The sequence below is a fragment of the Papio anubis genome, chromosome 11, assembly GCF_008728515.1.
Source record: "Papio anubis isolate 15944 chromosome 11, Panubis1.0, whole genome shotgun sequence".
Taxonomy (NCBI): domain Eukaryota; kingdom Metazoa; phylum Chordata; class Mammalia; order Primates; family Cercopithecidae; genus Papio; species Papio anubis.
This window is the reverse complement of record NC_044986.1, coordinates 71588991-71604207: the sequence shown is the minus strand read 5'-3', so window position 1 is coordinate 71604207 and position 15217 is coordinate 71588991. Positions and strand designations below refer to the sequence as shown.

General features: G+C 39.1%; 1 protein-coding gene across 12 annotated transcripts in view; it reads right to left on the bottom strand.

Moving 5' to 3' along the window:
- KAT6B (lysine acetyltransferase 6B) overlaps window positions 1-15217 on the bottom strand; it is a 204435-nt gene that overhangs the window by 53816 nt on the left and 135402 nt on the right. For all 12 annotated transcript variants that reach the window (XM_017962917.2, XM_017962916.3, XM_031652318.1 and 9 more), the window contains 3 exons: window positions 11841-11949; window positions 1358-1473; window positions 1032-1113 (listed from right to left, as the gene is read on the bottom strand). In XM_017962917.2, coding sequence (XP_017818406.2) covers window positions 1032-1113; window positions 1358-1473; window positions 11841-11949 — 307 coding nt within the window. The remainder of the gene's footprint in view (window positions 1-1031; window positions 1114-1357; window positions 1474-11840; window positions 11950-15217) is intronic.

Genomic DNA, 15217 nt, shown 5'->3' with positions numbered 1-15217 from the left:
GACCTAGATTGTCTAATACATGTGACTGAAGCAAATTGGAACGTTTAAGACAGCAGGGAGTAGTGAGACTGTGGCAAACTGGAGCACGCATGCACCACCCAGAGGACTCAAACTTTTAAAAATATGGTGCCAACAAAGCATATCTGTGACCCACAGTTGCCAGGTTTGTAATCCCTGCTCTATACTATGGAGTTCTACACACTTATTAAAAACTATGTTTAGGAGAATATTTAATGATGTAGGGGTGCTTACAATCTATTAAGAGGGAGGAAAAAAGTACATTACAAAAACATGTACAGAATGTTCCATTTCCCTTCAAAGGGTATGTGAAGGCAGAGAAGGTATTTCTAATTCATTTTTATTTTTATTCCTTTTTTGTCTACCTGTATTTTTTAAATCTTCCACAACGTAAATTATGGATTTTTTAAATAAAAAGGCAAAGTTATTTTTAAATGTTTAATATATTGCAAAATGGGGGGAAAAGGCTGAGCTTAGCTGATTTACACAATAAATAGAAGAAAATTCACATTCCATCAGACACAATCAGCTATAAGATCATTCAGATGCTCGTGTTCAAAATATCAACTAATGGCCAAGAAAAAGGTGATGGCTTCCTGTTGTAGGACTTTGGAGTCACTATCATCCTCAAAAATATAAAATTTCTTAAGCTCTAAACACTGTGCTGAATAATATGGAAAGTGTTCTAAACTTTTGACCTACATAATCTAATCTTATTCTAATAGGGGAATGGTTTGGAGAGAGAGATGGTCTTTTTCATCCCTGGGTCTGAATTAGAGCCTTTCTTTTTTATATATGTATATACATATATATACACACACACACATATATATGTTATTTTTTTCTATGCTTTTGTAATCCTCTATTCACAACCCTAAACTCACAAGTATAGGGAAGGTGGGAGGGATGAAAAAAATGCTTAAAGAACCTGTATAACTCTGAGCTGTCAGACCTCAGGACAAAGCTAACCAATATGTAATAAAATACATTTTTAATACAGTTTAAAAGTTCACCTTTTGGCATTCTGGAAAGTGGTGGGTCACAGCATTCCATATGGAATCCTCTATCACAGGAATCACAAAAAAGCATATTATCCTGTAATATAACATATTAGAGACTAATTGAGACTGAAACCAACTGTAAAAGGCTAAAAATTATTTTGTTACTGGATTAACATTAATACAACATAAGGAAAGTGCACCAAGATCCCAGTTGCAGTCTGACAACACGTGAATTCAAAACTTTAGAAAGAAAGTAGCCATACTCTATAAAAACGAAAACACCTTAATACTGGAAATTAGCGAGTTACCTGGCAGCGGATTACGGGAGCCATACTTACAGCATTTCTGCCTTGGACTCTACAGGCACTGCATGTCTTGCATTCGATGCACTGCCACCTTAAGGCCTTTACATTTGTTGTTAATTCAGGACAAAATTTCAAACAGGATGGGTGTCCTATGAGAATAAAAAGCAAATTGCTTGATGGGAATGGTGCCTTTGACTTTTTTAAACTCCCATTCCCTAATACTTAATAGATAGCTGATGAGGCTTGCCAATGAACCTTAGGAACTTGAAAATGCCAACAGATCAGAGAATCTAAATTACAGATTTCCTTTCTGCCTTTTCCCCTTACCTTCTTTCCCTGCATGTAACAAAATGACTGTAAAATGTTTTCCCTAAGAGAAGTTAATTTATACCAATTCCAATCTCAAGCCTTTGAGAACTTGAAGATAACACAGGCTCAGGCGTTCTCACTCCTGCGCCCTGTTCAATCTCCTGTACTTGCCGTCTTCATCAACCACCATCTACCCAGGGGGTCCTGGTTTGCCACACACTGAGGGGAGTTGCCAAAGTTCAAACAATTCCTGCTCTCTATGTGTGATGAAATCATAAAACTTAACAGATAACTAAATAAAAAATTGAGACTGCTTAACCTAACTGCAGATGCCCCCCCCCCCCGCCCAAATCCAACAGTACACAAAGAACATCCCATTGCTGGGACAGACATTGCCATCTTGCCCCTGGGTCACTGAATTTAAACTATGGAACAGGAGCAGAAACAGTGAATTTGAGAGACAGAGTTAAGAAGCTGAGAGATCCAGGTTAAACAGGACCCATCAAGAAGTGCGGCCTCAGCAGGTTCCCCCATTTTCCCGAGCATTGCGTTTTCCACACTGTTTGGTGCACACTTTTCACCTAGCAGCGTTCCACACACCATGTCTTACTGCTCACTTCACAGAGGAAAACTGGAGACCCTGAGGGGCAATGCCTTTCAAAGAAGCCAGCCCTGAGCCAGCGAGTAATAGATTCCTCCAAGAGGTGTGGGGAGCGTGAGCCTAGATTGTTTGGAAGACTGTACAGTTTAAAATCTAATGGTCTTTTATCACATAAACTCAAAGAGATCTCCAAACTCCATTTTATTTTTTTTAAACCTGGTCTTTAAATAGTAAGAACATTAGTAAATCCCATGTGAAAGAACTTACAACCAAGCTGCAAAGGAAACCTGAGGGGTAATAAAAAAAGCAGATTCTGCAATTTCAAAACTGTTTTATAATTTCCTGACTTTGGCAGGCTCATTGTTTAAATATGTATTTTGGATTGCTGCCAAAAAGGTCCTCCTCCCTAAAGCTTAACAGGTGCTTCATAAAATTCCACCCACCAGGAGATTTGGCTTTTTGAAGTAAAAACATTCAAAATCAATCACCAATACTGTTAATAAAAGCACACTATTCCTGAGTTAAAAAAAAAAAAATCTAAACATCTGTATTTAAGATGTTGAGAAAATAAAATATTGTCACAGGATTATGACCTCAGGCAGGAGAGACACCCAGGCAGATGCATTTAACCTGTGACACTGTTCTTTTATGAGGCTTCTCTCATTCAAATGAATGCAAGGAAAAAGTCTGAATAGATAAAAATGGTATCAATCTCCTCTTTCTGCTCAGGAACGGCAAACAAAGACAGCCTGCTTGTCGACTTTTAAGAAGCATACTGAAGGGGGGAGGGGAGAGGTCTACTTTGATCAGAGCCCTCCCCTCTGTCCCCTTATATAGTGAGGGGGGTAAAAACTTAACTTTTAAAGAACAGCAATTTAAATTCCACCCTTAAAATGGTCCCATCAGCTTAAAAGTATACCATTTACTTCCCCCCTCTTTTTTATTACTTCCTGTAAGGCATACATCATGGGCACATATGACCTCAATTTCACGCACTGAATTTTTCTCTACATTCAAATCTGCTTTTGTACTTTGTGACTTAATATTCAGTAACTAAGGTAATTCACATCATATTACAGCTTACTATTTATTCTCACAGGTATCTTATGAAATACAGACTTTTTAAATAATTATACAGTTTGAAAATTAGTGGATTTCAGCCATTTTTCAATCAGGGGCAAGGAATATTCTTTCTCTTAATGGTTTCTCTCACTTCAAGCAATACTGTATCTCAACTACTACTATTTAAGCTACCCTATCAAATTCGAAAATCTTCAGCCTATCTTTCCTTAGGCAGCAATCTTACCTTTATTTAGCTCAAGAGAATTGGCCATAGATCCCTTCCAGTTCTAAATTTCTATGATTCTGTAAAGGATGCTGAGGGATGAAGAAATATTTCCATTTTATTTTCTCATGGCCAACTTTAAAATAACACAAAAGACTGTAATGTGTCTTGATATACTACTACACAATCTATAGTAATTAGATAAAGGAAAACAATGCTACTGATCAAGTAATTCCTTACCTCTGGTTTAGCCATTTCATAAACTCAACAATTTCCTCTAACTTTTTTCTTTTTTTTTTTTTTGAGACAGAGTCTGACTCTGTCGCCCAGGCTGGAGTGGTGCGATCTTGGCTCACTGCAAGCTCCACCTCCCAAGTTCCATGCCATTCTCCCACCTCAGCCTCCTGAGTAGCTGCGACTATAGGCACCTGCCACCACACCTGGCTAATTTTGTTTTTGTATTTTTAGTAGAGACAGGGTTTCACTATGTTAGCCACGATGGTCTTGATCTCCTGACCTTGTGATCCGCCTGCCTCAGCCTCCCAAAGTGCTGGGATTACAGGTGTGAGCTACAGCACCAGGCCTGTTTTTTTATTTTTGAGACAGGGTCTTACCCTGTTGCCCAGGCTGGAGTGTGGTGGCATGATCATGGCTCACGGCAACCTTTACCTCCCAGACTCAAGCAGTTCTGTCACCTCAGCCTCTCAAGTAGCTGAGTCTACGGGCACGCATCACCATGCCCAGCTAATCGTTTTGTATTTTTTGTAGAGATGGGGTTTTGCCACGTTGGCCAGGCTGGTCTTGAGTTCCTGGCCTCAAGAGTCCACCAGCCTTGGCCTCCCAAAGTGCTGGGACTACTGACACGCGCCACCATGCCCAGTTAATTTCCTCTAAAATTCTTGTTCTCTCTGTTGATGCGTTTCATGGTGCTTTGTCTTTCTGGAGTTTGTTTTACTACTGTATTCTGCAATTTATCAGATTTGATAGCCATAATACATATTCATTCACTCATTCAATTTCACACAAATACATTATCAAGTACTAGCAGCTTACAATAGTTTTATCTGGCAAAACCAAAAGAATACTATTTAAAATTAAACAAGTACCAATGGAACTACAAACCAGTGGAAAAGCTTTTGGGAGAAAGCACTGAGGAAGAAAAAACACAGGCTCTGTAGTAAGCAGAACAGCCCCTAGCCATCTGTGCTCTAATTCCCGTAACCTGTAACCATACTATACCTGTTGTGGCAAAAGGAACTCTGCAGAAGTGACTAAGCATACAGACCTAGAAATGGGGAGTTTATCTTGGATTATCTGAGTGGACATGATTGATCTAATCACCTTAATCCTTAAAAGCGGAGAACCTTTTATGAACTTGGTTAGATAAATGAAATGGGAAAAGGAGGAGGAAGGGTTCAAAGCATGAGAGAGACTCCACCTGCTATCACAGGCTTTCAAGATGGCGAGGGGGCTGCAAGCCAGGGAATGTGGGTGGCCTGTAGAAGCTGGCGATGGCCTTCACCTGACAGCAAGAAAACCAGGATCTCGGTCCTATCAACACAAGGAACTAAATTCTGTCAATAATGCAGATGGATAAGAACATGGATCCTCTCCTAAAGTCTCCAGAGAGGAGCCAGCCCTGCTGATACCCCGATTTTCATCCAGTGAGACCCATGATGGACTTCCAACCTACAACTGTAAGGTTAAAAATGTGTTGTTTTTAAGTCACTAAGTCTGTAGTAATTTATTTCAGTAGCAATGGAAAACTAATAACGACTCAGACACTAAGCCCCTCAGACTGGCTATCTGACCATCTATCTGTCCATCTCTCCTTCCTTCAACTAATATTTAAGGAGCACTGGATACAGTGAGGAAAAGGAGAGGCATCGTTCCCACCCTTTCAGATCACATAGCCCAGCAGGAAAGACAAACATTAAACAAGAATGAGCATTAATGCCTTACAATGGGGTGGCTTAGGGATATGGGAGAATCTAGCAGGAGGTTAGAGAAAGGCCTCCCTAAAAAAGAGACCCAAAAGATGAGTGTGATTGGATGGGACCCGATAAGGGGCAGAGCAGGGAAGATGGCATGAACAGAGGGAGAGATGAATGCATATATCCAAGGAGAGAGAAGTTGTTCAATGTAACCAATGTGCAGAATGTGAACAGAATAGTGATGTAAGATAGGGTTAAACCAGAGCCCAATCCAGAAGACTTTTGGGGGTCTATATTAAAGAATATTGATTTCTCCTAAGAGCAACTAACTGGTAGCCACTTATGAAATTCTGTGATCAGATTTATAATTTAAAAAGGTAACTTAGGCTATAGTATGGAAAATGGATTGGAGGAAAAAGGGTGAAGCCTAGATTGAGGTCATTATAATAGCAGATCTGAGTGGGGCTGGTGGGGATGCATCGATAAGTTTAGCATTCAAGATATATATTATGATTTAGAATCAGTGTGTTTTTGGTGATTCCTTGGTGTGAGAGAATAGGACAGAGGATGGCTCCAAAAGTCCAGTTTGTATAACTGAGTGAGTAGCTAACAGTGTGCCATTTGCTGAATATAGGAAATCCTCCAGGAGAGGCAGGATACTGTTTCTTTGCTGGGATTTTTGTTGTTATTGTGTGGCTATTGTTTTGGGTAGAGGAAGCAGTGCAAGGTTGATGAGCTGTTCTGGATATTAACTTTGAGGTGCCTCAGGGGTAGACTCGTTGGAGAAGCTCTATAGTTGTTTGTATCTAGGGTCAGCTCAGTAGAAGCTACAAGGCAAAGTAACAAACACAGGGCCATGACAGACATCTGAAGAAACATTTAGGGAATGGAGAGAGGACCAAGCGGCTAACAAATATATGTGGAAAGAAGTGGTGGAGAAAAAACACAGATAAAATGGTGTCACGGGGGCCAAAGGAAAAGAACACCTCAAGAAAAAAGATTCTCTACAAGATCAAATATGACTAAGATAAATTATTTGGTGTAGATTAAAAGACACTGATTAGATTTTGATAAACACTGAAAAACGATCATTAGATGTTGCTACAAGGAGGTAACTATTACCCAGACAAGTTTTAATGAAGTTACATCCCTTTGGATGGTCAATCATGCTTTGGGCTTTTGTGGGGATGGGGCTCACCTTCTTCCTCCACCGCCTTTTCTTGTTTTTTTATTTTTAATTTTTGAGACGGAGTTTCACTCTTGTCACCCAGGCTGAAGTGCAGTGGTGCGATCTCGGCTCACTGCAACCTCTGCCTCCTGGGTGAAGCCATTCTCCTGCCTCAGCCTTCCAAATAGCTGGAATTACAGGCATGCGCTACCAGGCCCGGCTAATTTTTTTTTCTTCCTTTTTTTAGTAGAGACAGGGTTTTACCATGTTGGCCAGGCTGGTCTTGAACTCCTGACCTCAGGTGATCTGCCCACCTTGGCCTCCCAAAGTGCTGGGATTACAGGCGTGAGCCACAGCGCCTGGCCTCTTTTCTTCTTTGGATCATATCTTTAGGTTTCTTTCTAGTCAAGAGTCTTCTTTCCAACCTAATGATTCAATCCGCATCTAGTCAATGTGAAACTGGATGACTAAGCAACCAACTCCTGGGGTGACCTTAAGAAACTAATGGTCTTTTAAATATTTTTATATGCCCATATATCCATACACTGCCCCTACCAGTTCCCTCCACGAGCATGCAAGTTTTGTTCAGGGTTAACACACAAATAAAGACAAACCCAGGAAAGACTTCAGGTCTCCCGAGGGTGCACTGATATTCTACTCCACGGCTCTTGCTTCCTTTATTGTACAAAAGGGATTTCTCTCACTCACCCAGCTGCATCACAGCAGCCTTTCTTCTGTCTCCCGTTTCAATGAGTTTCCACTTAGAATGATGCTGTAATTTTGAACTGTACACTTATCTTAGATTTGCTAATTTGAAAACACACATGCACACAACTCATCTGTAAGTAAGATTTAACCACCCAGCAATCTGAGCAGCAGACACAAAATTTCATTTGGTATAATATCTAATACTTATGTGAAGCTAATTAAAGATAATTTGGTCTTAATGAGGCAAAGAGAATATAACAGTGTTAATTTCAAAGTAGGCTGATCCATGAAAGTCAAGTAAAATCATTTCTAACATTTCCACAGACCTAGACTATCTGATGATTCCCACATTCATATTAGTGGTTGGAATAACCCTTCACATTTGTCTCATGTTTTATAGTTACTGATCATCTTCCTATCATTATCTCACTGGATTCCACAATAGCTCTGTGGATGCAGGGTGCAGACATTCTCCTTTACACTGCAGAGATGAGGAAAACCAAAGTTACACAGCCAGCAAGTGGCGGAAGAGAACTGGAGTACAGGCTAGGGACGCCACATTCGGGGCTCCTGGCACTGTGTACCTCACCTTACGTTTTTACTACATACAAACTTGAATGATTTTTTTTTTAAAAGAACTTTTAGTAGAAAAAAAAATGTTAAAGAAAATACTGCCCATTGAAAGCATCAAGCCCCTTTCAAAACAGATAAATTTCTAATTGGCTTTACTTTATGATGTAAGCAGAAGGAAACATTTATTACTCTCATCCATGAAATCTAAGCAGAGTCTAAATGTGATATCATATGAATGGTACTTCAGATAGGGATGGCTGAAAAGCATCAGGCACATATGGGAAACACATTTAAGAATGATCCTTCCTACAGGCTGCCATCTATATTTCCTTTTTCTGGTTTTATGCTGCTAAGGGTATTTTTTCACATAAACAACTTACGTTTTGGGATCCCTTTGATCATTATGAACAGTCTCAATTCAATCCCAGAACCAACAGACTCTTCTGAGGGTGAGAAGGCAGCCATTTCCATAAGGTCAAGTAGGAGTCCCAGCTAATCTGTAATTCCCACTTGAAATGCTGAACTGTGACAACAGGGCTCACACCATTATTAGAGGGTGCTGTTGAGGCATGCTGATCTATTGTTTTCTTTTTTCCTTAGAATTACCAAGGTGTCAAAACAGAGCCTTAGAATCACAAGAACCGGCCGGGCGCAGTGGCTCACACCTGTAATCCGCTGAGGCCAGCAGATCACGAGGTCGGGAGATCGAGACCATCCTGTCTAACACTGTGAAACCCCGTCTCTACTAAAAAAAAAAAAAATACAAAAAATTAGCCGGGCATGGTGGTGGGTGCCTGTAGTCCCAGCTACTCAGGAGCCTGAGGCAGAAGAATGGCATGAACCCGGGAGGCGGAGCTTGCAGTGAGCAGAGATAGCACCACTGCACTGCAGCCTGGGTGACAGAGCGAGACTCCATCTCAAAAAAAAAAAAAAGGCCACAAGAACCCCCAAACTCCCTAAAATGAACCATATTTAATTTTGACCCTTCAGTTTAAAGAGGAAAAAACAACAAAGTCTATTCTTCTGATCTATCAGATGAATAAATATCTACAAAGCACGTCCCTGAGTTAGGAACAATAGTTTTTTTGACTAAAGCAGCCAAATCCAGGCTGGCACAGCGCACTCAAGGGAAGATTAAGTGAACTTCAGCACTACAGCCGGATCCCATTGCAGAGTCCAGAGAAGCACTCTGAGGCATCCTCTATCCTCAACAGAGACATGATGACCCCAGGGCTTGAATTTCTGCCATGACCCATACCTTGGCCCCAAAGCCTCTGGCTCTCTCCACTTGAAGACTGGCTCACAAAGCCTCACCAGCCACATAAACTCTCTGGACAGTATCCTCAAGTCATTATTCTCCATTTGTTAAAAGAGAAAACAAGAGGATATTTTTGAACAGAGAAAACATAACACTGTACCTGAACACCCCTGGCTTTACCCTGAAAAAGTCTGAGCAAAAAGTAAGAAACACCAGGGGAAAGAAATTTTCAGTGACCTCAAATATAAAGGAGATCAAGCTCCCCTCTGGCAGGTCTTCAATCTGGGAAAGACGAAGGGAGATTGATTACATCAGAAAATCTAAGATCTACCTGTTTAGAATTACACCTTTATACCCTGTGAAGGAGGCCTTGAAGTTATGATCTAGAAGATAATGATCTCGAACTTCTTATCAACTCAAGTAAGTAAGGAAATATATGAAGGGAACTTTTCTTCCCACATTTAAGTATGTCTTTAATCTGTCTAGGCACCCAGACAAAGAGATCCTAAGGAAATAAAACAGGGAAGGGTATTTTTAAAGTACCACCTTAAAAACCACAAAGGGTAAACCCTAGACAAGTGAACACCACTAAATTGATCAGGCATTTACACAAAAGAGTAATTCATTCAGAATGAGCCTCATGAGAAAACCCAAAAGATAACGACAGAGTCAGAACTGATGAGTGAGGCACTACCTCACCAGCATAAAACAGGGATATCGTAGGGCTGAAATGTATTAAACTGAACATACAGATAATGTTTCCATGCCCTTTTGTCACTATCCATGATGCCATGGCCAGGTAAAAGAATTTTAATGAATCTGTAAAGCCTATCAAAAAGACTGTCAGAATGCATTTTTCAAGCAGGGTTTGAAATGTCTTATTTCCAAGGCTCCCCCTTCTAGTTAGCACCTGAAAGCTGCTGAACTACAAAGGGCCTATCAAGTTAAACCTTCATATAAGGAATAAGAATCATTACACAACACTTCATTCTCAGTATGAAACATTTCTTCTATCCAACCATCAAGTAGCTGTCATAAGTGATGATAAGATTTTAAATTACGTGCAGCAATCAAGGATAACAATATCAAACATGCTAAACCATAACACAGCTGACATGTGTAGTACACTTACCATAGTTCTTGCAGACCTTGTGCCAGGCTGTTTACTTGTGCCCTCACATTTCACTCCCATAAAACCCAAGAGGTTGGTGCTGCCATTATCTCTAATTTTCTAACGAGGAAACAGGGGCTCAGAATGGTCAAGTAACTAACTCAAGGTAGAGGAACTGGGCCATGGCTGGCTCTTGAGTTTGCTCCTAGCCAGTACATCTCAAGACTTCCTAAACAATAATTAGCTATGGTGTTCTGTTGGTTTTTGTTTTTGCTTTTTTTTTTAGAGATTACTATAATTAGAGAAATAGTCATGAATTTTAAAATAAGACTTTGGAGAAAAAAGTTTGGGTAGTCTGGGAAAAAAAATTTGAAGATTAACAGAAAAGGTTTAATTTTTACTTATTTTTTGCTATTAATTTTTAAAGATGGGGTTTCACTCTGTTGCATAGGCTGGAGTGCAGTGACAAGATCATAACTCACTGTAATCTCAAACTCCTGAGCTCACACAATCCTCCTGTCTCAGCCTCCCAAGTAGTTGGGACTACAGCACACCCAGCTAATTTGTGTGTTATTTGTAGCAACTGGATCTCACTATGTTGCCCAGGCTGGTCTTGAACAAATGATCCTCCCACTTAGGCCTCCCAAAGAACTGGGATTACAAGTGTGAGCCACCGCACCGGGCCAAAAAATGATTAATCTAAAAAAATCTAACAACTACCACACATAAACACATATATGTCTATATGCATGCATACATGTGTGTATATGTGTATGCACACATGTATTACCTAGGCAAATATGACCTGTTTAACAAAAAGGAAGATTGGCTAATAAAACAAATTAACGTTAGCACAGTTTGCCTTTAAATTTCCATTATGAAACTGGAGGAATGGCCTTAAAATCTTACGAGAAAAAGGCAGAGGTAATAGCTACCTTGAAAAATTTGAGGTACTGCAATTTGCCAAGAGTCCCTACCCAACAATTCCTTGATTTCAATATCACCTTCTGTACAAACTACCCTTTTCTTATCTTATTCCAGACAATATGAATTTCTTTCATGCCTGTTGACTTATTGATACTATCATCACAGTTTCCAGAACATTGTCTCTCTCATTTGAAGTCACACAGAGCTGGGCTGTAATATTACATTTCAGCAGTAGGTGTCATGACCTGAAACACTGGAGACCAAAATACTTCTTGAGACTTCAGGTTATATTAAGAGAAAATAAGCCAGTGATTCCAGTTGTACTCAGCTTGAAAGCTCAGAATTCTCTACACTGAATTTACCTATAATGCAGACATCTCCACAATGAATTACCAATGCTGGTATAAAATAAAAGCTTAATCATAAATATGTATAGTATTATATAAGCATATATAATATCCATATGTCAGTACTAACATACTCACGCTTTTTTCTCTATTCCTTTTTATTTTAAAATTTAAAGCCCATGCTATAACCATATAATTGCCTTAAATAACAATACAGTTTTAATAGAGAGATAAATAGCATGAAGTTATGATAATGGGAAGTCATTGTACAACACATAGGAAAAACACAACTTACCACTACTGCCACAATCTGCACAAGAGAGGAGTTCTTCTGGTTTCTTTTCACGATTTGATTCTTTAGTCCCCAAACAGAAGCTACATATTGGAATGGGATCAGCACGTGGCTATGACAAAATTAAAATAAAAAATACTGTCACTTTTCCATTTCAAAATTAAAAACATTAAAATCAAAGCTTCTTACATTTTTCACTTAAAGCTTCTTCTTTCTTTAACAAAGAAAAACTGCTAAATAACATATTTAAATAAACATTTTCTGCTAGTAAAAAAACTCATATTATTTTTGAGACGGAGTCTTGCTCTGTCGCCAGGCTGGAGTGCAGTGGCACAATCTCAGCTCATTGCAACCTCCACCTCCCAGGTTCAAGCGATTCCCCTGCCTCAGCCTTCCGAGTAGCTGGGATTACAGATGCGCACCACCACGCCTGGCTAGTTTTTTGTATTTTAGTAGAGATGGGATTTCACCATGTTGGCCAGGATGGTCTCAATCTCCTGACCTCATGATCCACTTGCCTCAGCTTCCCAAAGTGCTGGAATAAATCTCTTAAATTATTTGACACTAAAGTATTACCTGAATACATTTCAGTATAATGTATGACTCAGAAGTCATTTTTATTAAACAAATGAAATCTAATACCTTTATATATTATATAGCTTGCCTGAAATGAACATAATTAAGGATTCATTGGACATTTCAATTGTTCCCATTATCTATATGCCTACAATAAATTATCCATTCAGCATTATAGTCTATGAATATCATGTATAGACTGTTTAAACTTATTAAATGTTGTAATGCAGGTTGCTATTATTCACCTACCAAATATTTGACATAAAATATCTGTATGTTTTTAGGTGACAGAATAATAGAATGAGCAGGATTCTGTGGGATCACTTGAAAAGGTCATTATCATCAAGGGTTTTGTGGCATGAAGGTCTTCAAAAGTAAACCACACCACACCAAACAAAGAAGATAAACCCTCAATCTCTGACATTCCCACTTTATTTATTTATTTATAGACAGAGTCTCACTCTGTTGCCAGTCTGGAGTGCAGTGGCGTGATTTGGCTCACTGCAACCTCTCCCTCCCAGGTTCAAGTTATTCTCCTGCCTCAGCCTCCTGAGTAGCTGCGACTGCAGGCGCGTGCCACCACACTCAGCTAATTTTTGTATTTTTAGTAGAGATGGGGTTTCACCATGTTGGCCAGGATAGTCTCGATCTCTTGACTTCATGATCTGCCCGCCTCAGCCTCCCAAAGTGCTGGGATTACAGGAGTGAGCCACGGCGCCCAGCCTGACATTCCCACTTTATACAAGAAACAACAAAACATTTGTCTAGTCCCCAACCACCCTTTAACTCTCGTATGAAAATTGCTTTTAACAATGTATAAATCTACATACATTTTAGTATCTCCATTGTTATTTACTACTATCAGCAATGCTAGTATTCCCATCCATAGGAATAGCTGACTGTGCCTACAGATCTGGTCACATTATTTTCAACAGCCAAAACTACGAAAACTATAATTTTACCGCATATTCCAAGCCTTCACACGTGTTGTCTGCTAGCCATCTGAATGTTACTATGATGTCTCTCTATTTGAATCTCATGAATCAAAAATTCAGAGCAAGAACACCCAACATAATCACAAATGTTTTTAAATGTAAATTAAAAACAAGATTTTGCTAGGTCTAACTCTCTAAATATACATCAGCATAGAATAAACTTCATTTGTTCAGCCACTCTAGCCCAAATGCCTAATGCATTTCCTGGTGCATAGTAGGCACTCAAAATATATCTGCTAACTGAATACATGAAGGAAATATATGCTAGTTAAGAACAAAAAAAATCAATGGTAATAATGATTCCGACAAATGCCTTGGTTCCTTGTGACAACATGTCATCAAAAACAGAAAATCATCTCATGACCAAGCATTTACAAAATTGTTTAATATGACTGCTAATCTCATCTTACAAGGGCATTCATTATCTTCCCTTTACTTTCAGCTTAATTTGTTCTTATAACATGCACAGGCTTTACATTCTGAGGTAGCTATGCAAATGTATTTTTGTAGCCCCAGTTAAAAAGTATATTATAAAACATTCTGTACTAGAAAAACCAGAAGAGACAAGCTATAACAAATTGGTCACTGACTCTAGCCACAGTTTTTTAAATGCCAGATAATCAGCACTGCATAATTATGGACCCATAGTTATTACTTGCAACTGCTCAACTGCAGTACCTTGGGAACACTTTTGTTCCTTTAAATAGCAATTAAAAGAACAATCTGGCTTTAAAGTGACAACATTCCCCTGATAGATTCGAGCTAAAACCCGGTCCTCTTACTAATGGGATTCCTGCTTTCATTTGATATAACAATGTTCAAGCTACTGCTGCCATCCTTGCAGTGATAAATAATTTACAGAATGTCACATATCATTCATGCAATGAAACAAATCCAAATCTCCAATCCCATTTTTCTTTCCCAGATGAATTTTTAGCTGTGAGAGAGACATGGCCATCAGCCAGCATTCATGTTCATTTTTCGTTTTTTAACTAAAGGTAACACAAAGGACAAAGGTTGCTAGTAGTTCATGGCCAGAAAGACTGATGTCCCGCGCTCTGCCCAATAATAGAAAGCATAGATGTTATCACTTCATGCTACATTCAAGTGAACCCCGCCATGCTGATGTATGCTCACAACCATTTATTTTAAGGATAACTATCTCACAATACTCTATAAAACCACTGCATTATATAGAAATGTCTGCCCTGCTGAATTATTGATAATTCAAAGCACTTTTTGCTAACCTCAGTGTAGCCAAGTCTAATTAACTTTAAAAAATTGTCACTTGTACGAAATGAAACTTTTACAGTAACGCAAGTAAATGGGTCACAGGATTATTATGATTCACTGTTCTCAATCAGACTACATATAAACTGTTTTTTAAAAAGTCCTTTATAATAAAGTAAAATGGATTCCAGTCAGAAAAAGATCTGAGTAAATGGAAACTTGATTCTATACAAATCTACTACAAGTCAGTCATATTTAAGATGTTTGAAAATGATACCAAAAATCTCCAAATTCTTAATTCCTTTCTTTGAAATTTCACAAAGGCACCTAACCTGTTGATCACATTTTCCCATCAACAAGCCTGAATATTTTAAACTAATCCCAAGAAGGAATGCTCATGAATAAGTCTAAAGATGAATACATCCAGCAAACTGTGCTCTGGAAGGATCTCCTTGTCTCCCATGCAATGGCCCTGGGGCAGCTGCTAGGCTAGAGGCTGTTCCTGTACTGTCTCATTTAATTGTCTTAACAATCTTGCCTGGTATGAGTATTATCTCCATTTTAGAAAAGAAATTGAGT